General features: G+C 37.5%; 1 protein-coding gene across 2 annotated transcripts in view; it reads right to left on the reverse strand.

Moving 5' to 3' along the window:
- The window catches only part of Dgo (ankyrin repeat domain containing protein 6 diego), a 344,229-nt gene that overhangs the window by 8,796 nt on the left and 319,505 nt on the right, over positions 1 to 15,928 (reverse strand). The window contains exon 5 of one of the 2 annotated variants that reach the window (XM_076804448.1): positions 3,154 to 3,363. The exons of the other annotated variant lie outside the window; for it this stretch is intronic. Within the exon in view, the coding sequence (XP_076660563.1) occupies positions 3,154 to 3,363 (210 nt within the window). The remainder of the gene's footprint in view (positions 1 to 3,153; positions 3,364 to 15,928) is intronic. 2 annotated transcript variants of the gene reach the window in all.

The raw sequence follows: 15,928 nt of genomic DNA on the forward strand, positions 1-15,928 counted from the left end.
ACATAGAAAATGCGTGCTGCATGCTGTATAAAGATTTTAATTAAAACAGTTATGAAGAAGCTTTGAGCCGAATAACAGTTACGAAGAAATTTTCAAAGATACAAAAAAAGAAAAAAGACAAATGAGATATTAAAGCATGAAACACAAAGGACATATGGAATCTCCATAAGAACGAATTAAGACACAAGATGTGGGACGCACGCCACTTTGCCAACTTACGTTTTCTCTTTTATTTTCATTTAACCCTTTGACTATGAAAGGCGTATATATACGCCTTCACAAGTCTTTCAATGTATACGAAAGGCGTAAATATACGCCCCATACGTGCGAATAAAGCGCCGTCCCTATTAATGGATTACTCCGAGGTCGCGCCGCAGTCAAAGGGTTAATTTTATCTAACAAAATTGAAAATTGTTTTCGTTTTTCAAAGTATATGGATGTGCTATTATAAGAAAAAATAAATTGTTTTAAATCGTACGAAAACAACGTTGTTATTCGCAGGGACCAAAAATAACAGTTACTCTAAACTTTTCTACGATAAAAATCATTAATAAAAAGTTGATCATTATTGAAATTTAAGATAATCTACACAAAATATAAAGAAAAATATTTGAAGAACAAAATGATTTAAAAATATCGATTTTTATACTTTTTGGTTTCAAATAACAGTTATTAGTGTCCAAAAAATTGGATCCTCCTTGATAACTGTTACGAATGAAGAAAAACTGTTTCGATTGCTCAAAGCAGTTATCGATGAGAGAAGTTCATTTCACTTGTTCATAATAATTATTGACGAGAAAATTCATTTCAGTTGCTTATTTATTTATTGAGTTGTCTACTCCTTTTTCGGATGGGGTAAACCTGTGAAATTCATTGAGAAGGTTTCGTACAACAAGACGAATGAACAGACCATAAGAACAATACAAAATCTGAAACAAAATTTTCAAAATTGTTTCAACTCGGAAAATGAGAAATATAAACTGCCGTATTTATCTAAACTAGCCTGCATAATTCGCGCTGTGCCCGCAACTCAGGTTAGCGTTGAACGAACCTTTTCTGCTCTAAATTTAACCTTAGATCATTTGCGGTGTACTTTGTCACGAGAAAATTTGGAAAAACTCGTGTTTGTCACATTCAATTTTGATTGTAGCAATTAATTTTATAAACAAAAAATTGATTAAATAATTAATTGTCTACCATTTGAAAGTTGTACTATTTAATAATAACTATTACCAATTTCCTCCATCAATAACTGTTATAAATGATCGAAATGAATTTCTCTCAACAATTACATTTACAAAAAAGAGAAAAAATTTTCAGTTACTTATAATCCTTCTTTGTAACCAATACGATTTTAGTCGATGAAATACTTGTTATTTCATGACTTTTTTGCTTTTTGGATATAACAGTTATAGTTTGCTTATTAGCTTCTAAAACAAAAGCGTGGTGTCTCTCCTACACTCCCAAAGAAAAAGATAGCACACGCGTGCTATCTTTAATTTCTCGCGTTATAATTATGGTACAGGAAATGTGCCAATGATATAGAAAGACTACCTTCTACTAATATATAAACGTAACTTTTATTGACTTTTCTTCAACGAATTCTCGTCGTAAAAATACAAATACCCAAATGAATACAGAAAAAATGATAGCACATCTGAAAAATATTCCATATTGTATAAATTTAAAATAGACAAATATGAGAATGATATAGCTGTACCTGTGTTTAATAATGTGTGGAACCTCCGTGGTTCTCAATTACTTCTATCATCCTTTTTGGTAAGGATTTATACAGTACTTTAATTGAAGATTGTGATAAATTTTTCCATTCCTCTTTAATACTGATTTTTAAGTCATTTAAATTTTCAAATTGTCTACCTTCTGCGTAGACAGCTCTTGATAATAATCCCCAACAATTCTCAATTATATTTAAGTCCGGGGAGCACGCCGGCCATTCCAAAACAGGAATTTTCTCTTTTGAAAAATATTCATGAATAATTTTTGCCGTGTGTACGGCAGCATTATCTTGCTGGAACACAAATTTTGGACCTGCAATGCATTGTGCATACTTATCAATTTGGTTTTTTATTAATCTCAAATAACTTGCACTATTTATTTTTCCTTGTATAAAATTAATATCCGTTTTTCCTTTGTAACCTATACCGCCCCAAATCATTATTCCACCTTCTTTCATTTGTCGTCTAATTCTTGTTAATTGTCCTTTTCGAATGTCATGATAATAGTATGCACTATTATCTGGACCATCCAGACAAAACCGTTTTTTATCTGTAAAGATTATATTCCTCCAGGTTTTCCTCTAGTGTATATGTTTCTTCGCAAATTCAAGGCGTGCTTCCTTATGCTTCTTTGTTAATCGTGGCTTGGCTTTTATTCTTGATCGGTTCATAATATTACTCATTTGCAGCACACGTCGAACATTTTGAATATTAGTTTGTACACCAGCTTTGCAAGCAATTTCTCTTGCAGTAGCACAAGAATTAGATGCAGCACGAAGTATTGCTGTTGTGTCACGGTGCGATAGGGCTGCTGGCCTTCCAGTGCTTTTCCTTTTACCGTAGTTATTCACATCTTTTAATACGTTATATACAGCTTTTCTGCTTCGACCAATTTCTTTCGCAATTTCTGTAATCGTTACTTTCCGTTTTCTTAAAATAAGAATTGCGTTTATTTCACTGTCAGATAATCTTTTACCACGGCCCATCACGAAATGCGACAGATACCAATATCAAGAAGCACTGAACACCGACTGACCACTTTAACTTCCTTAAGCCTCGCGACATATTGAAGAAAATCGAAATAAACCTTGAATTGACCATTCCTCCTAAGAGAATATCTCGTAGAAATTCCAATATAGGTAGAGTTTACATATTAGTAGAAGGTAGTCTTTCTGTATCATTGGCACATTTCCTGTACCATAATTATAACGCGAGAAATTAAAGATAGCACGCGTGTGCTATCTTTTTCTTTGGGAGTGTACGTTTACCCTAATAGTTTTGAAGCTCTGCTCGAGAACCGTCCCGCGGGAGCTACTCGTGTTCACCGGAGGCTCGTATTTAATCCGGCGTTTAAGTTGAATCAAACGACTCGTTCACAAATGGAGGATAGAGAACTCACGCCGGGCCTATTACTCACGTTGTTTTGAAGGTCAGGATTGCACCCCGCCAGGAGGAGTTCGCGGCAGCTTTGGTTGTGCCCGTTTTGGCAGGCGAGGTGAAGCGGCGCGAATCCGGCGAGATTCCTCGCGTGCAAAGGGGCACGCTGTGTCCCGAGGGCCTTCGCCAGGGCGGCCACGGCCCGGCTGTACCCGCGCCAGGATGCCTCGTGCAGCGCTGAATTTCCATGCTGAAACATGCATTGCCGATTGATGGAACAACCTTGCTTGAACGCCCGATACTGATCGATCAAACCCGGTGCACGTCGGTCAACCGGGATGCAACCAGACAGCGGTTTGAAAAAATGCGGGTAGAGGGGGACGGATACACGCTATTGCACGCGCAACTTTCCGGCGAATCAGATACCAATTGAAATCAGGCAAAACGACCGTGCGTCGTTAATCACGGGGGCCCGCGATTCTCAGGCCGCATCTCGAGCGTGGATCAGAACCAAGTACCGATTAATTGATTTATTTGCCCGGGTGAAATGCAATCCTGGAAACGACAAGTTAGAGAATCGGTCGCAGATAATTTGTACGGCTCGAGCCGCGATAAGGTGTTTCTCGGTCGCTCTGATCCCTTTGCTAGGCTTGTTACGATACCTGTCGCGAGTTAAACGCGCTGTTTCTTCGCAATTGATCGGACACGATGTTTACTCTTCGGGAACGACGAGCGATGCTCGGTTTCTTTCTGTACGAACACGTCTGGTGTTGCAGGTGTTACCGTAGTATGTGGATTAATTCGATTTTTTCACATTTTATACAAATTCCAACTTTCGTAGATTATTTCGTGAAAACCAAGATGAGAAACAAGTTCAATTTATCTACTAGGAAGTTTGTTATGGCGAGAATATAGTAGAGGTGTTACGAATATTTGTTACTATACAGGTGTTCTTGTATTTAAAAAATAATTGCATAGAGATCCGCAGTATAGTTGTATCTGTCCTCAACTTGAAGAAAGTGAGCACGTGATGGATGGAAGTGTACTGGATCTTATAATATGGTTTCGTATAACAAACTTTAGGGTACCCGTTAGGGTAAAAACTGTAGAGCGGTAAAGCCCTTAGCTATAGCCTATATAGCTATAGGGGTAAAAAATGTTTGTTGAGACTTTTTAGTCTAACTCCCCGCCCCTAAATTGTGACACCTGGCGAGAGGATTATGCGTGCTTTTGGAAGCAACCGGACAACGGGAACCTGTGCCGCATTTGCGTTGAAGTTCTACAATTTTTATTACTTCAACCAATTCATAATGAAAATCAGTAGACTGTAGATTTTTATGGAAAATACAAAATTGTCTGCATTAATTTCAAGCTGCAAGAGCTACATAGATATTTATTTCTGTTCTCATTTTACTAAGCTCGAAACAATGTAACGGTACGTTTAAATTCTTTTAATATGTCTGCTGGTTTGCGTTTGGTCTACTCATTTTTGTTCCGAGTATCGAAGTTGAATGATTCGATTTCCCTAGAGGTGTAATGGTTAATGGTTTATTCTTCTCTTTATATATATTACATAAAGTTGGCGTTGAAGAGCCTGAGCTTTATCTGCCCAACACAAAAACGGTCCTCATATAGTATTGGTAATCTAATTACTTACACATTATAGATGTAAATATATGTGTAATATATTCATTTCACCTTATTTTATCTATTATATAATCAATATTCAACACTAATAAACTGCATATTTACATAAACACATATAAAATATATAGAGATATAATAAATGTTCTGAACTAAGAATTAATACTTATACTCTATTCTTCATCTCCCTTTTCTAGAGGTATGTTTAGATTGATCTATCTATTTGTATTAAAAATATTGCTATAGCCCTCAAAATGGAATCATGTAGTTTATAGATTAATTTTTCTTGAATTGGATTATCGTTTAGTGTGAAACATATTACGAAAGACTTCTTTCGTGCGACAGCCCTGCAGCTTCGAGAATTATATTTGCAATCCAGTAAATATGTCAATCGCCAGTGCGTGTATACAAGAACACGTAAACGAGCCCGGGGGATTCCGAACAAGAGGTAATGGAGATGTGAACCGCTCGAACGTAGTTGGAGATACAGTCAGCATAGCTTATCGTGGGCGGTTCCCTTCAGAGTGGGTAATGTCGCGCACTATATCACAAAACGTCTATTCAATTTAGATCAGGCCGGTACGTAAGCGCGTAAGGGACCGTTTCGTTCGCCACTCGTCGGGATAAACGTCGCCGATATGCCATTTTGCGGATTCGTGGCTACGGAACGACGCGATTTGCGTTTCTCGGTGTTCTTCCGTCAGCTATTACGACTATTTATGTCGTTATTACAGCTTCATGCTTTGGGCGACTTAAGCCGTTTACGTCATAAGGAAGAAAGAAAAATAACGTCCTGATTATCAATTTCTTTTATTCTATCGCAATAGAAAAATTTCAACAAAGTAAGAATACTTTGTGTTTTAGTAATTTGTACATATTGTTACGTGCATGTAATATATGATTGTTAATAATAACAACAGTGTAGGCTGTTGTGGACAGGAAAGCAATACATTAATGATGCAAATGGGTTAAATTGATTGTTTTTATTGAATGGACGTACGCAGATTTATTTCATAAGCTTATCTCACGACGAGATTAAATTTTCGCGATTTCTAGTTATGAAATTGTGCTGATTTCTAGCTAATTTCTCTTTGCAAATAATTATCCAATATTCTTTTGCAATAATATTGGGTTGTTCGGAAAGTAATTTCGTTTTCTTTTTGGTGAAAATGAAAGACGATTTTCTTGTAGTGTATAAATATTTTATTTAGTTATATATTCTCCATTTTGGTGCAATACAATTTTGTCTTTATCAGCTTCAACTGGCCTTCCAGAACGTGGTGCATCTTCAACATCAAAATTGCCGGAACGAAATTTTGTAAGCCAGTTTTGGCACTGGCGTTCTATCAATACATCTCCATGCACACCGAATAATTTGTTTCTTTCTTGACCAGCATTTTTACCTTTTCGATAGTAAAAAAGTAAAATATGTCGAAAATGCTGCTTTCGACTTTCCATATTTGATAGGGCACCAAACAAACTTTTTTATAAACAAGCCTTGCTACATCAGCTGTCAAAATATATAATGACAATGCGGCTTAAGTGTGAAGTTGGCTGCGAAAAAATACAATTACGTCCTCTGTTGGGAAAAAACGAAATTATTTTCCGGACAACTCAATATAATCGCATAGCATGGTCATATTTTTCTACGTCGGAATACTTGAGATATACGTAAAAATGTTTCCTTTTATTACTAAAAGCAGTAATGTATCTAACGCATACTTGACATTTTTTTGTCGGCGGAAAATTCTATCGTATCGAGTCTCGCGCGATTTGACGTGGAATGACTCGCATACCACGCTCAGAAGTATTCCGTACACGATTTTCTCTCTTTGTATAGGTAATTTGCCTCCGGTGTCCCGCGGCGAGAGACCCAGCCCACGTATCGGTTCGGTTTCGTGCAATGACGACGATGATCCCCCTCATCGTTATATTACCGGTATACCCTTTTCCAAGGGCTCGGTAGGTCGCGCGGGACCGACAAGATCCTGCTCGTCAGGGATAAATCTCACGATCGTTCCTCGAGTTTGTTCGCGGTTCACCGAGTAGGTTAAAGTTGAACCAATCGGTATGTATTGGCTGACGATTACACGCGAGGGAAACACGTTCGCGTGAATTTCAGGGAGAGATTCGCCGAGATAGGCGACAGCGATCTCTTGCACAATTATAGTAATGTAATATTTCTGTGTATTATTTCTCGCATCGTGGACGTTGATCGCAGGGGAACTGTAGAAAAATAGTATTTGTATAGTTAATGGCAGCGTCTGCCGTTATTAATTGCACGTGAGACGAAAGCGTCTCTAAGTATCCGGAAAAATGTGATGTCGAAATATCTTGAAAAATTGTTAGTTGGCACTTAATCAAGGTTTTAAAGTACCAAACTTTGTCAGTATATTCTATGGGCCTATATAAGAAAAAAATATTATATAGACATAGGTTGTTTAACGCTTTATTAAAAAGTTATTAACAAAAATTGGGGAATCTTGCGATACTTGGCCTTTATGTATGGAGAACTTTACAAATTGCACTTGCACGCTCAACACAACGTTAATCCAATTTTGTAGTGACACGACAAATCCGAACTAGAAAGTCTGAAACACAACGTTAACGTTAAGAAACACAACGTTTGTTAACGTTAGATACTTCTGTCAAAATTGGCATCCCGACAAGGAGTACTTCTCAAAGCGTTCTGAGAGCGAATGTCCTTATAATTAGTGTCTTGGCTGGTGGCTAGAAATATTTTAGAAGGAACTTTTCCTTCCGGGGGAAATATTTTAAACCTTTCAAAATGGAAAAATGTATAGCATCGTCCATCCTAAGCATAAAGAATTGGTCAGTAGAATCTATACATATAAAGTCAACCAACGTCCTACGAACAGCTTAGGGATAACCCATATTATGATCATCTAGTGCACGTTCAGTACCCGGTGTTCATTAAGTGTATGGTAGGCATTATACCTAACCAGCTAAAGGGACGGCAACCAGGTAAAATACCAATTGAGTTGTGGACGTCCCCTTAGTAGTGATCCACATAATTATGTGTCATTAACGAAGGAGTCTTAATCCTCGAAACTAGCAAACACGTCCATTCGCATTGTATACCTATTGTAAATGGATGTGAACTGAATCTGTAAATAATGTCCTTATCAGTTAGTTTTTCATATAGTTCTCGAATACGAGGTCTCGATGAGGTGTACGTGGGACGAGGAGGTCTTAAGAGATTCTTATTTCAAGTTTGCTGTATGAAATAATTATGATACTCGCCCGTAGTCGCGTTAATTTTTGCATTAATATTAAGAATGGAATATGTAGTTTATCCTCCGATCAATTTTGGGTCTGGCAAACTGCAGAATCGATCGATTTGGCATGCAATGACCCACAAGTTCTTCACTTCACGTGGCGCGCCGCAAATTTCGGCATAGTGACTGCACATATATTGTTATAACTTTCGTAGCTGCAAGCGGGCATTCTAACGAATACACCCGTGTATAGATTTATCGTTACCCCGCATTAATTCCGTGTCGTAGGTCCAGTTAAGTGTTAAAAAGCAGGAAATAAAAGGGATTCGCGAAAGGATATTGTTTAAAGGGTGAAAATTATTATTGTTGCTTTCATCTTTTACACACGTGTAGCTAGAAGATTGCTCTTTAACACTACATGAGTAGATTTTAACTATTTCCAATCAATCACAAAATATAGTAGTGACTTTACGCCAATTTCAGCTCGATATATAATCCATCTTTTTTTCGCTTACTTCAACGCTATGGAAAAGAATTCTGAGTGACTTAGAGCTACCCATATGCATGTCAAGACTTACTTCAGACATATAAGAATTTATATTTCCCTCTTTTGTTTGAAGATTTTTCTAGGCGTTAAATAAGAACTGTGTTTAATAAAACAATGTTTCTTCCAGCAAGAGTCGATTATGCATAGTTTTAACACAAGAACTACCGAACCAGTCAAAATGACTGGTGGATGATTTTTTCTTTCACGATTAGTGAAACTATGAAAACGTCTTACGAGAAATTTTTAATATATCTCTTCTTTGGAGTACATGTTACCATAAAAATCGTATGAAACCTGAGCAAATTCAATCTTGCTGTTATTATAAAGGGATAAGTCTAAGTCACGTTTAGGGCTCGGTAGTTCTAGTGTTAATATTAAAAGACAGGCTGTCACATGGATGCCGGATATATCCGGCGTTCATACCGAAAGGGTTAAATTGGATCAAACGAACTGAATTTTTTGAGCACTTAGAAGAATTGGTTTCCCAAATGATGTGCAAAAAAGATTTTAAAAAATGGCAATTAGTAAGAATTACATGAGAAAATAAAAATTACGCTTTTTATAACTTTTTTATTTGAGCTTGTAATGAAAATTTAAAATATGCGTTTTGTAGATCTATGTTAGTTATACACATGCTAGAAATTTCATCGAAATCGATTAATATACACACGAGCTACAAATAGTTACAAGTGGTGGAAATCGTGGTTTTTTACGACTTTTGGTCAGTTTCTACTTAAAATCCACAGATTTTACCATCTTTTGATGCGTGCCACGTTTATCTGCGTCAATTTGAATAAAGAAAAAAAACTTTTATCTGCGTCAATCTATTTCGATGAAGTTTTCAGTATGTGTATAACTAACATAGATCTACAAAACGCATATTTTAAATTTTCATTACAGGCTCAAATAAGAAAGCTTTGGAAAGTGCCTTTTTTGTTTGCTCTTACAACTCCTAGCAATTGTAATTTTTTCATAATCTTTTTTACACGTTATTCGGTAAATCAATTCTTCTAATTGCTAAAAAAAGTCAGGTCGTTTGATCCAATTTAAAAAAAGTTATACTGTTTTAAAGGGCGTTCGAATACTTTCGTGAGCCTGTGTATGTCAGTAACACGGGTCTTGGTGACGTTTATCGTCCGGGAGACACTATTCTTTGATACGCGCTGAACATAGAAAAGGACAGCGACGCTCGCCGCCGAGACCTCGGTCGCCGAGGAGTGTAAACATATTCGTCCTATACTCTACATGTCAAAGTCTCAGTCTGGTTGCGACAAATGCCGTCTACAAGATACTAATATTCTTTGAGGCAGTGCCGAATGTAGAAAAGGACAGCGAAGCTCGAATGGCCTCGGTCGAGGAGTGTAAACATAACACGGGTCGGGTATATCGGTGTGAGACCAGAAGACCCTACTAATCCAATGACAAAACTTCTTTATTTTTCATTATTTTCTTATAAGACTTTCACCAACGTATTCGTGGCATTTTTCTAATGACAATGATATTTACTTGTGTAATGAACGATGGAAGTTACTTTTCATTACAATTATATTAAAGGAAAATTAGTGTAAATATCATGGGAATTATATCATATTTGGTATCATTTTCATTAGAAAAATGCCACAAATATGCCCGTGAAAGTCCTATAAAAAAATAATGAAAAATAAAGAATTTTTTTTATTGGGTTAGTAGTGATCACACCGATATACCCGACCCGTGTTATGTTACACTCCTCGGCGACCGAGGTCTCTCGAGATTCTTGGCCCTTCACGGGGTATACCCCGTGGTCGTGGGGATAATTCCGCGACGTTTATCAGCCATGCTTCGGCGACACATACATATACCTACAGAACTCACTGCGTACACGTTTAGTAAATTCTGCTCGAAATCTTCGAGTTTTACTTGATGTTGCAGCGCAACGGGTTAAAAAAGCTTGTAGACGTCGTGCCGTGTCTTTTTGACAAACGTCTATCCTTATGCCAGATACAGGATTAACTCGAGGAGAAGAAAGTGGAAAGCATATTCGATCGGCACGGAAAAGAGTTATACGACCGGTCCGTGACAGTTACGCGATAAACCGCGGAAAAATGTGCAAAACATGACATTGCACAGCGAACGTCAAATTCACGACCGCCGCTACCGCATATATTACGCGTTTTCATTTCTCTTGGCGACGTCGTTGCTTCCGCTTCCTCGTGGTTCGCTTGTGCAGCCATTCAATCAAGGAAATTAATTCCCCTTTTCCGTTGCGTCGCGTCGCGTCTATTTGGTGAAAACAGTGCGCGCGCCATCCCGACAATAATACTGCAACGCCGGCATAATGCATTACACATGATTTATGATATATTTATTCAGGATGTTGAACTCCGTGGTTCCCTCTATTCATCGTGGCCGCGCATCTTCTTGCTTTCACTGTTCTAGGCCTCCGGTGACCCTGAACGCCGCCGCAAGATCAGGCCAAACCGCGTCGATGTCGATATATACTAGGATCGAGCGAGAAAAACTTTTTGTTTGGCGATCAAATTCTAATTGTGCGGAAAAGTTGCCTACTTGGCCCAATGAAACGTGTAAAAAATTTCAGCTCGATCGGATAATTTCTTCTGTGTGCAGCAAAGGCCTTAATTTTTTAAATTTTAGTAAAAAAACTCAAGTTCAACTTTATTTCGCTGGTGGGTTTTACCTTTTCTTTTAATCTAGGACTATATTTGTTGCGCAAATGAAGCAACTTCGCGTTGAGATAAACACGAAACGATGGTAAATGAAATTTACCGAATTCAGCAAAATTAAAGTTGAAATAACTGTTAGAGTAATTAATTTTTCGACATAGGTTACTACTTTTTTTATAGGGAATGACGAGCTGCGTCGAATAGTGTATAGAAAAATATACGCTTCTATTTAAAAAAATGAAGGTGACCTTGAAATCTTCGAAACTCTTTCACCTACAAAAAACTGATACAGTTATATTGTAGTCCTCTTTATACTGAAAAGCTTTGGTTAATAAAGTTTCTTCATACTTTGAAAGATAACAGAGACATTCAAGTGCTAATTTTTACAGGACCACCCAGTATAATCTTCACACGCTCTTCCAAAATAGTTTCGCGAAAGATTCTCGGTTAATATTCATCCAGTTTAGTTTTGCAGTGTAAGCGAACCAACTATGTTTCATTTATAATGTCATATTTTGAACAAACACTTTAAGTCATCAGACAGCCAAAACAAAAAGGCAGAAATAAAAAGTGTTACAGTGTCTAAAACAAAAATGGATGAATTTTCATCTAAGTTAAATATGTACACTGTTGCTTAGAAAATGTGGACATATTGCAATTATCTATTGCTCGGTCTCGGTTTTTAGTAACTTTTTATTGTCTCCTAAATTCAACCAATTTTGGTATCCACTGGATACTACTAGAGAAGAAGTATATAGTAATTGTCAGACGATCGATACGTTTCTGAACTTCTGTCCGTAAGTGTACCTTCGTAGACAACGCCGGTCAGGCGATGGGTCAACCGTTGCACTGGGTTTGGAAGCACCGAGGGTCACGACGATGTTATCGCTCAAACGGAGAGAATGAACGTTACCCTTTGAAGCGCGCGGACGTGTATGTACTCGTTGCAGACAGCACCGAAAGAAGTTGCTGGGAACGGTCATGCATCATCCGATTTTTACCCCCGAGTTCGAGCTATTATGGACACGATGGGAGCTTTCAGAGTCTCATGGTTCCAATTATTATAATTGAGTTTGTTTCAGTCTGTAGATGACGCGACGCGTGAACACGCCGCGTTCTTTTATCGTAGAAGACTGGTTTAATGTTAATGTTGACGTTATAGCTTCATTAACCTATTCAGCATGGCGCAGGTCAGCCTCAAAGTGCTATTCAGTGGTCTAAGAATAATACGACACATCTTCACGATGAATGTTTCTTTTGTGTTGGTATTATTATTATTATTATGTACGGGCCATAATGCCAGAAATAAAGACTGGAAATGCATTTATGTATGGAAACAATCGGCAAGTAGCTTCCTAGCATGTTCCGTGACTAGTGCCGGCCATATTGAACATTGGGCAGTTGTTGTTGGCGATTTTAATTGGCATTCCTTTCGGAAAGATAATGCTTTTGTCAGTAGGGGTCACTATCTCGTTTTGGTAGAAAGTATTTCATTGAAATCGTAAGTACGATTATTGGAGGAATTATTTGGATGCATATGAAAAACGAGAAGTAGTATTGTGTGCGTACATCAATCAAACGCACTGGAAAAGTTAATAAGTAGACTGCGGATCTTTATGCAAAATAAAAACATTCTACATCGATATCAAGAAAGAGGGACTAAATACACATTTTATTCTTTCTTTGATAGCTTTAATAAACAAGAAATAAATCTCTTGTATTATAAATGCACAACCCAAACTATACAGGGTGTCTCAAAAATGTTCTATTTCCTTGGAAGGGGTTATTCCTGACGCAATTTGAAGTGACGTTTTCCTTTGTACAAAACTTCGCTCCACCTTTGTTAAGGAGTTATTAGCGAACAACACATACCAATCAGAGCGCGGATACAGCAGGCGGATTCTGACTCAGCCAATGCCAACGCCACGCTCAGCGGGAGCTGTTGCCGAGCCGGAATCCCTCTGCTATAGCCGCGCTCTGATTGGTCCGCGTTTTTCGTTAATAATTTCTTAAAAGATACTTCAAATGATCTCAGGAATTATCCCTTTCAAGGAAGTACAACATTTTTGGGACACCCTGTATGTAATGTAATGTAATTCAAATGTGGTTGCTAATAATATTTCCAATCCACTAATATTTCCAAAAGTTACACATTTTAACGGTATCATTATTCACGAAAAAAGTTATAAGTTAATATTACGTGTTTCGTGCTAATCTCAAATGTGGTTCAAAAGTTATGTGAGAATGCAGACCTCGGCACCCTAAAATAACAAATTATTTGACATATTATTTCAGACGTCGTGTTATTTGATTTTATAATGACTACCATTCCTGCGATCACTTTTGAAATAACATTACTTGAAATACTATTTCAAATATCATGTTATTTCCTTTTATAATTATTTCGAATAATTATTTTAAACAATTCGTTAATACCAATGATCTAATGATATGGATTATTTTATTGTTGTTAGTTTAGTTTATACTGACAACCTGTGTTGCATATTATTCTGAGGATTATCTCTTTTGACAAACTTGAAATAAGGAAATATCGAAATAGTATACGAATTTGCTATTATTTCAAATAAATCAATATTATTTTTATTTTCAGATAACAGTATTGAAAATAACGGTGCGAAATAAATTATTTCGAATAGTTATATCTTATTTTTATTTTAAATCAAATTTACCCAGGTCTGTGTGTACCAGGTCTCGCCTGGTAGCTTTGTCCTATTTTCAGGTAGGCCGTAGCACGCGATTCCCGTACAGAAAAGTGGCCACGCGTTTATTCCGGCCACATCGATTCCGGGCCCATCAGTGGGCCGTATCGTGCATCGTGCGTAATAACGAGTGGATATCGGAGAAGGACGCGTGTACGCACACGGGTGTCGTTGGTTGCGTGTACCTGGCCGCGTCGCGTGTTCCACGGTTCATTGACCAGCGCGTCTGTTCGCCAGGTACGGTCAGGTCTGGCCGGTCGGTTGAATGCCGGGCCGGCCGGTCGGCTGAAAGTCTTCCTCTACCACCGTATGGCTTTTTTCCTTTGTTGCGCGTACTCCGCTCTACACTTTCTGTAAGTACCGACTGCGGTTGGCTGGCGGTCGTCGAATAAACCACAATGTAGCAGCCAAGGGCGGACAAGGCGCGAACCGATCGCTCTCAGCCTCCTGACATTCTTCTAATTTTAGATGAGTCCAACGCGTCCGCGGACCCGGTTCCTTCGATTATTCTTTCGTCGATCCGATCGGACAGCACGCTTTTAGGAACCGGTTCCTCTCGCAGTATTTACCCTGTTACATTTTAGCCCGCGATCAGTAACAGAGCCAGAGTAACATAATGCAGCCCCGTTCCTTTTGGAGGTTCCTCGTTCTCACGCGGTGGTTGGCTCATTGTTTCGTCTCCTGCTCGCGTAGCCAACCGTCCATAAGGATTTCAACACTTGCTGCAATCTTGTAATCATCGTCGCAATTTTGATGCCGGGGGAGAGTAGCTTAATTTGCGCCAGTGTCTGCGTCGAACCACCGTGTATCATTAATCCTTTCTTTTAAGTCGAAATGAAATTCGCTTCTTTTGTTATCCATATTTTGGCTATCTGCATACAATTAATATTTTCTTCCTCATATGGGAAATTATTAAGAACGAATCTCTAATCGTTGTAACCGTGAAGGAAATCCGTGAAGGATGCAGCAGGAGGTTAACAGAATTATTTGGCTACGAATTTTGCTTTGGTTTTGATTTAACTATGTATGTTAAATAATGTTTATAATGTTATAATGTTATAATGTTTACGTTGTAATAATTTTGGAGCTAATCGTGTGCCAATAATAATGAAATTAATTATGAAGTTACTCGAATAATATTATAAAGCTTTTGAATATCAGACATTACTGCTAATTAATAAATTAAAACTATCATGATTAATTAAAATTATGAATTACATGTGAATGAAGACGGTGACATTCAAAACTTGAACGCTCTACCCAGATATTAAAAATATGTTCTTCTTACAATTAGCGAAAATTGGTTTACACAGCCGGAAGCAACATATTGTATTTTAAGGCGTCTCACATTTCAGTGAGCACAATTCAGTTTATTTTTATTGATACTCTCGAAACTATAATAGCTTTAATCCAATCACTCTAGTAGGTAAAGAAATAATAACGATGTGTTAAGTACATTTTGAAGAGACAATATTTAGATAATGAAAAAATATAATAATTCTATGTCTCCTTGAATTATGTCTATATTCCAATGAAATTTATATGTGTACATAAATTTATAGACATTTTGTATATATATATTTGTATGAAAATAAATAAATATTACAGTTGCAATCAAACATATACTTAAGAGTTGTAATTATCCTTCGCGATGACTGATAGTTAGCAATTCTGTATTCGCGTGTCTTATTTGCGATGCAACGATAGTAGAACCGTCTCGATCAATTAAAGTCACCGTGAAATAAGGAACGTCGATACAACATGAAATGTCTATATAAAGGATTTCTATAAATAAAAGATCCACGGATTCTCTATTTAATAGATCGCCAGAATGCCTGCCTAACGGTTGCTGGCTGATAGGCATCTGACATCTATAAACAGTCGCCTAGAAACTTTATATATATATGTGTGTATGTGTGTCGTAATCAGACTTGGTACGTCAAAACAGTGTGCTGATTTATGATCTGACCCATGAGTTGCACTTTTATACTTTTATTTTAAT

The sequence above is a fragment of the Halictus rubicundus genome, chromosome 2 (genome assembly GCF_050948215.1).
Source record: "Halictus rubicundus isolate RS-2024b chromosome 2, iyHalRubi1_principal, whole genome shotgun sequence".
NCBI lineage: Eukaryota > Metazoa > Arthropoda > Insecta > Hymenoptera > Halictidae > Halictus > Halictus rubicundus.